The following is a 6,980-nucleotide window of genomic DNA, read 5'->3' as shown; positions in this document are numbered from 1 at the left end:
TATATATATGAAACATTTCATCATTCTTTCCTTTCTGAATCCCAAGGGATAACAGAGCACCAGGCCAGCAATGCTTAGAACCTATAGCTTCCCCAGGCTTGCTGCTCTGACAGAAATAAGGACTTTTTGGAGGATGCCGCAAGGAAGCAAAGTTGAAATGAGAAGTAATGGGTCCCAGGCTAGAGTTATAAATTTAATGACACCTCCAACGGGAACATTCTAGTCATCTTTGAACTGTGCTGCAAGAAAGTCACGTTATTCCGTTACCTACTTTGATTGCGAACTTCATATAAAGCAAATTCTACTCACATACAATTTAGATTTGCATAAGGGCTAATGAATTGACTAACACTACCAGGTGCTTTTTTATTTTAACATTCTGCTAAGTGTGACTAAAATATTTCTCATTACAGACTTCTTTTGCTATTGAAAATTTCAAGCTATCTTCTTTTTCACAAGTGGTTGAGAATTTGTGGGATGAATTGAAGGAGATTTAGCCTGTTTTATACTATTTTTGAAAAATGTATTTGTGCATTCTTTTATCTACTAAAGTCCTGTGGAATTTCTAGGGATTTTTGGATAAACTTCATAATGAAATTAGTAGGACTCTGGAAAAGATCGGCAGCCGAGAAAAGTACATCAACAATCAGCTTGAGCACTTGGTTCAAGAATATCGTGCAGCTCAAGCCCAACTGAGTGAGGTAACCTAGGAATGATATCCAGGGATTCATTTCGTTAATGACCCTAATTCCCAAACGTGACACAGCACTTTGCATTTGGGAATCATGAAATGCTTTTCACAACAGCAACACGTGGATTCTCTGCCCACTTTAGGAAACCATGTGAGGCGTAGAACTTGCCATCTCCATGTTACATGTAATAGAAATTATCTCCTAGAAGTCTTTAAATGCATTTCTTCTTTTGATTTAAATAAATGAAGGCATGTGTTGTTGGGGAACATTGCTTAGAACAGGAACAGAGTGTCAGGACACCTGGTTTTGTTTCTAAGTCTGCTGTTAATTTACCCTATGAGTAGGAGGAAAAAGAATAGTATGCATTTACATTTGTCAGGGGGAAAAGACATCATTGCCTTAATGGCTTACAGCCACATAATAAAGAATATGAAAGCAAGACACATTCAAAGACAAGCAGTTTAATTAATTTAATGAACAAATTTTTTAATCCTTTCAAGGTTTTAGAATTTCAACCAAAAAAATAAAACCTTCAGCCTTTGAAAGCAGCAGTTCTTTGTACCCCAGATGGGATCTAAAGGCTGTCCTTGGGAGTTATGCCCCCTCTTTCCTGATGCTGAGGAAGACTAGTAAGAACACTTGCAAACTTCAGTTAAAGACTTTTTTTTCTTTAGCAAAGAGGTTGGAAGAACGGAAAAAATGGAAATAAACTTGAGATACCTCTGTACTTTCAAAGACCAAACGGAAGAGAACTTTCACTTTTTTATTATGTTATTTAATTAACAAATTATTCCCTCATATACACATCTACTCATAGATGTTTTTACTTTCAAAATGCTGTAAAGGTCTCTGATTAAAGCCACTGTGTATCTGTCAAACATTGATATTAAATAATTGTTAGATTAGTTCCCAAGAACGTATTCCATACTGTCATACCATTTGTTAATCCTTATTAATTGCTCATCCTGATGCTCTATTATGATTGATTTTTTTAGAACCGGTTCTCTCTGCATAGCATGCAAATTAGATCGACCAAGAGCTACTCTCCTGAACTGTGTAGGAATAGCTGAGGACAGTTTTTATTGTGAACCATGCCCGTGTGAGTTACACAGTCCGTATATGAAGGTTAAGGTAGTTTATCATTTTGTAGTGCCTTAGTTTAAATACATGGTGCCTATTAGGGACATAAAACAGCTACAGTTAAATGTCACTTTCACAAATGTATTCACACATGAGGAGGGGGGGTTGTCATAAAATGATACGCAGAAATTGCAAACACAAAGAGGTCACATTTAAGTAATCTGCTTCTGTTTTGAATTTGTCATTAAACAAAATGTTTTCTGCCTTAGGCAAGGGAGCGGTACCAGCAGGGCAATGGCGGGGTAACGGAAAGGACCAGGCTCCTGTCTGAGGTACACACTGTGCTCCTGCCCTCTTCTCCCCGTGGGCCGAGCGCCGGCCGTGCGGAGCCATCGGCGGTTCAATACAGCTACAGCTGAGCATTGTTTATTTCAGTAACTGCTTCCCGTGGCTTTAAGTCCTTTTCTTAGGAGAAAGTCCCTAGTTTTCTTATCAATGAATCAATTATGTATTTATATACTGTTTGTTTCCATAAAATGCCTGAAGTTGTTTTATTAAATTCAACATAGAACCTGCTGATAATATTAGCACATTTATAACCTTCCTTTATCTTTTTAAAAACCTAATAATTATGATTAATATATAGAAGAGTAGGTAAAGCACTGGCTTAAATGTCTTACACAAATTTGAATGTTGGTCTCTAGGATATAAGATTTGTTTTTCGTGATTGCTCCTGATGTATGTGATCCTGAGTATTTCTCTGTTCACAACCTGGACGTGGCTTGTAACCCTTTCCCTCTGAGAACTTCTGAAATATTTGCATATATTGTTGTATTGATTGTCATCATGCAAGAGAGTAAGATCTAATATATATTCCAATTTTTTACTGAGGAGCTGAGAGGAAAACAATCTTACAACAAGGTCAATAGCCAATGTACAAGATTATCTTTGGTTACAATCCAGTGTAACTGTCCCAGACTTTTTCTGTATAGTAGAATTAAGCTTCTTTTATAGAGATTATTCGAGGCATAAATAGTTACTTTAGAATACTAAAAGTATAACTTCAGAAATATTTAGACTCTAATCCTGTGGTGCTTCTAGGCAAATAGAACGTTATGTAGAAGTAAAGTGCTCACTTACGTTAGGTAAATTAACACTTGAAGGGAGTCCAGGGACCCATTTAGTTCTTTTGGAGGAGGTAGTTATCCCCAGTTGTAACATTGCAAATGCCTAAAAAAAATTAATTTGCTTTACTTGGATGAGCACTTTATTCCCAAGGAACTTTTTACTCGCCAGTATGATAAAAATAAAGCCTACTAAGTTACAATAATTATGGCTTAGTTCTAGGTCATGTAAAATTTTTTTGATTTTTTAAAGATAATATGCTGGGTTGGAATTTTGCTAATAGAGGCTATAGTAGTATAATTTTGAGTATGACGTAGAGTACAGATAGGAGCCAATATGACAGCACAATATGCCTCTTGAGTTCATGGTTTGGATAGAACAGTTGGAATATTTTTATATACAGCCATATGGTATCAACTTTATTTTTAGCGTCCTATAGAGGAAAAGATGGCATCTTCTCTTATAAAACTATAATATTAAGAAAGATACCTAGTAAGCCCTTGAAATCCAAAATCTTCTCAGGATGTGTGTATGGTTTTAATGACTCATTATTTAAAGACTGGCATTGAGTGTCCTACTCTTGATTTCGGCTCAGGTCACGATCTCAGGATTGTGAAATGGAGCCTCATGTCAGGCGTGGAGTCTACTTAAGATTTTCTTTCCTTCTCCCTCTGCCCCCCCCACCCCCGCCGCTTGCTGTCTCTCTAAAAAAAAAAAAGGAAGGATTGGCATGGTAGATGCTAGGAGATAACTGCCAGGTTTGCATGTCTGATGCCGAAAACAACAACTCAGATCATTTTTTTATTGTCATGTGACAGCCTGAGAACGTCATTTGAAGTGTAATGTTAGGAGCACTCTGAGAAGATAAAAAGCTTTGTGTGTCTGCCTACTTTATCTTATTATTCAGATTATGTCTAGAACATTCCTAATATTTTTATGTCCCTTTACCAGATGTATTATCTCTAAAGTTTCTTAATACATCATTCAATAATTTTGAAAGTTTATTAAAATCCAGAGCTCATGAAAACTTTTTTTTTTTCAATTAAAGGTGACAGAAGAACTAGAAAAGGTAAAGCAAGAAATGGAAGAAAAAGGCAGCAGCATGACTGACGGCGGTGAGTACACACTCATCCTAAGGGGAAAATGAGCAAGAGGAGAGTATTTCTCAAGAAATCTATTTAACAAAATGCTGTTAATAAATAGGGAGTCTACTTTTTAAAATGAATTTGAGGAGAGGGAGGTACGTGGTTCAAAAATTATGTCTGATAATCCATGTACTGTTTTCCTTGTCAATCAGTTGAGGAGAGTCATACTTTTTTTTACCTTTATTTAGGATTTTTTGATTCATACTATGTTGATTCAGAGATAGAGTGGGGAATACTTAAATACACACTTTGTTGTTCCAATTTTTAAAAAATAATATTTTCTGTTTTCATTAAATGAGCTTCATTATTCTATTTTATGTGCAAAAGAGCACTAAGTGTGTGCCCAGATGGCACAAAGGCAGCAATGGGATGACCTTTGTTTTTCTTCCTCTCCCCCCAGTGGACCTGACTGGGCAGAGGGGTCAAATAAAGAATTAATAATCCTCTAGTAATTATATTCCGTCGTGAGCTAGTTACTTTGACATGGCCCTGGTTCATTGCCTAAGGCCCTTCTGTGTTCTAGAAAGATTTTCCAGAGTTCTGATGGTATATACTGAGTGATGATCGTTCAAAAGGGGATGTATAGAGGTTTTGCAATATGTTTGGATGAGCCCATTATCTGTGTCTCTTCAGGTATTTCTTTCTTCCTTTTTTCTCCCATTGTAACCCCTTTCCTTCAAACAAATATTCTAGCCCGTAAAATTTATTGAAAACATCCTTAAATACGCTTTTAGCAACTGTTCCCCAAGAAAAGGAAGGAAATTCAACCTCAGGACATCGAATGCTGCACCATCTCCCATCCTAAAAATCTCAGGTGTTTAAAATACCACAGCCAAACTGTGTGAATGTCAGTATGTTGTTGGCTGTGTGTTTAACCCTATTTTTGGCTTAAGACAAAGTGAGGAAAATGTCATACAATTCTGTAATACACTGATACTCCAAACAAACATTTTTATTGCGTGTTATTTTCATTCTACAGCTCCCTTGGTAAAGATTAAACAGAGCTTAACAAAGCTGAAGCAAGAAACCGTTCAGATGGACATCAGGATCGGTGTTGTGGAACACACATTACTCCAATCAAAACTGAAAGAGAAGTCCAACATGACTAGGGACATGCATGCAACAATCATTCCAGAATCTGCAATAGGCTCTTATTAAAACATACTGTTTTTCATGCTTCTGATTAGTTGTTTTTTTATGTCAGTGTATTTCATGTTGCATAGATTTCAAAACGCAGTTATACCTCTTAAAGCATGTTCAGTGGGTTTTTTTTTACATATATACACATACATATTGTATCATGGTGATTATGGGTGGTTAAAGCCTTTAAACTGAATATAATATTTCATAAAGTAATTAAAAATTCTCACTTTCAAAGATTTCATGAATCATTACAGATGTTAAAACCCCCACCTGGTGGCATATTTCTTATTGTTCCTGTGTAAGCCAGTGTGTATGACCCAGGCTTTCTGCAGGGGTCACCACATGGCCTTTGACACACGCCTGGCCCCTTCAGTTTGGTCCACATCTGCAGTGATCACAAGTGCCTCTGCGCCCAGCGGCAGCGAATGAAGGCTGGCGATTCTTTTTAAAAACTCACACTACCCTTGCCTCAGCTTTATTTGAGACTAGGGAGAAAGTCTTTTTCATTTCCATATTTCTAGCCAAGTAGGTAGCACTCCAAGCATGAGTTTCTAAGAGGATGGGTGGATGACTGGTATTATGCAGTTCCAGAATGTCTCATAGTTCCTATTGTACAGCATGGCAAATATAATGACTTCAAGTCTAGGAGTTTTGACGAAGTTTTGAGACAGTAATTGTAAATGATGTTTTGGGTTTTTTTCTCCTGTGGTATTGGATTGGAATTGGAAGCATCAGGATGGACACATGGTTTTTTAATACATACAGATTAACAAATAAGTAAGTATATAGAAGTCCACGTACACCAACATGCATGTATTTACTCTTTCTGTCCTCGAAGCAGTGACAGCGCAGTAACAGAATGCCTCACATTCAGATCCTGGTTTTTAAATTTTCTACTGAAACCAAAAACAAAAACAGGCTTCTTAGAAGAATGACTGATTCCTGGGCTGGGGCAGGAAAAGCACAATACGAGTGGGAATATCCCGTTCTGCCAGAAAGCAAAGAAGCGCTCAAAGAATGAGGGGAAAATGGCTCAAGAACCAGACTGAGGGGCGTCCCACCAGCCAATCTGGGATAACTGAACATTAAAATAAATAATGATAGTATTGAATTATAATCCACAGAATAAAACAAACAGTGAGTCCATACAGATAGAAACTGAAAATTAATGAAGGAAACCTCATGTAAAATAATGGAGTCCGACAGCCTGAGGGGGAGCGCCGGCGCACAGACCCCTATGTTGCGGCCTGCGTAACCAGCAGAGAGAAGGAAGATAAGAATTATCTTGACAAGGAAAGACATTTTCACATAGGAATTTCATTTTCTGCTTTTCAGGAAAAAAAGTAAGATCCCGCCCTGTCACAGCAACAAAGCACTAACCACAAAGCACAAAGCTTGCAGCCAATGAGAAACTGCCACAATCTTAAACTCCTGCTCTTCTCCCATGAACTTCTGTTCAAAACAACCCTCCCCAATTTCCTCCTCAAACCTAAGAAGAGCTGACTTTCCCTTTGTCTCTTCAGATTTGCCTAAGGTTCACCATAGCTTGCGTGTCCCATATTGCAATTCCTCTGCTATTTCTGAATAAACTAATTTTGCTAGTAAAATAACTGGGTATTTTATTTTTAATGTTGGCAAAATAAGTGAATCAATGGAAGAAGACAGAGGTCTTCCTTACAAGAGAATGACAGCTAATGTAAAAAGAATATTGCATTTAGAAATTGCCATCTGGCAATTACTTTGNGATGGCAATTTGGAAGTAATTGTTTGGAAGTAATTGTTTCGGGCAAGAATC

General features: G+C 37.3%; 1 protein-coding gene across 1 annotated transcript in view; it reads left to right on the top strand.

Moving 5' to 3' along the window:
• Positions 1-5,225, top strand: part of IFT57 (intraflagellar transport 57) — a 54,859-nt gene extending 49,634 nt beyond the window's left edge. Inside the window, exons 8-11 of the mRNA XM_002926566.4 lie at positions 570-701; positions 2,042-2,104; positions 3,946-4,012; positions 5,022-5,225. Of these exons, the coding sequence (XP_002926612.1) occupies positions 570-701; positions 2,042-2,104; positions 3,946-4,012; positions 5,022-5,200 (441 nt within the window). The 3' untranslated portion in view covers positions 5,201-5,225. The remainder of the gene's footprint in view (positions 1-569; positions 702-2,041; positions 2,105-3,945; positions 4,013-5,021) is intronic.
• Positions 5,226-6,980: the final 1,755 nt, after the last annotated feature.

The sequence above is a fragment of the Ailuropoda melanoleuca genome, chromosome 1 (assembly GCF_002007445.2).
Source record: "Ailuropoda melanoleuca isolate Jingjing chromosome 1, ASM200744v2, whole genome shotgun sequence".
In the NCBI taxonomy this organism is placed as follows: Eukaryota; Metazoa; Chordata; class Mammalia; order Carnivora; family Ursidae; genus Ailuropoda; species Ailuropoda melanoleuca.
The sequence above is the reverse complement of the archived record's forward strand: the minus strand, read 5'-3'. Positions and strand labels throughout refer to the sequence as shown.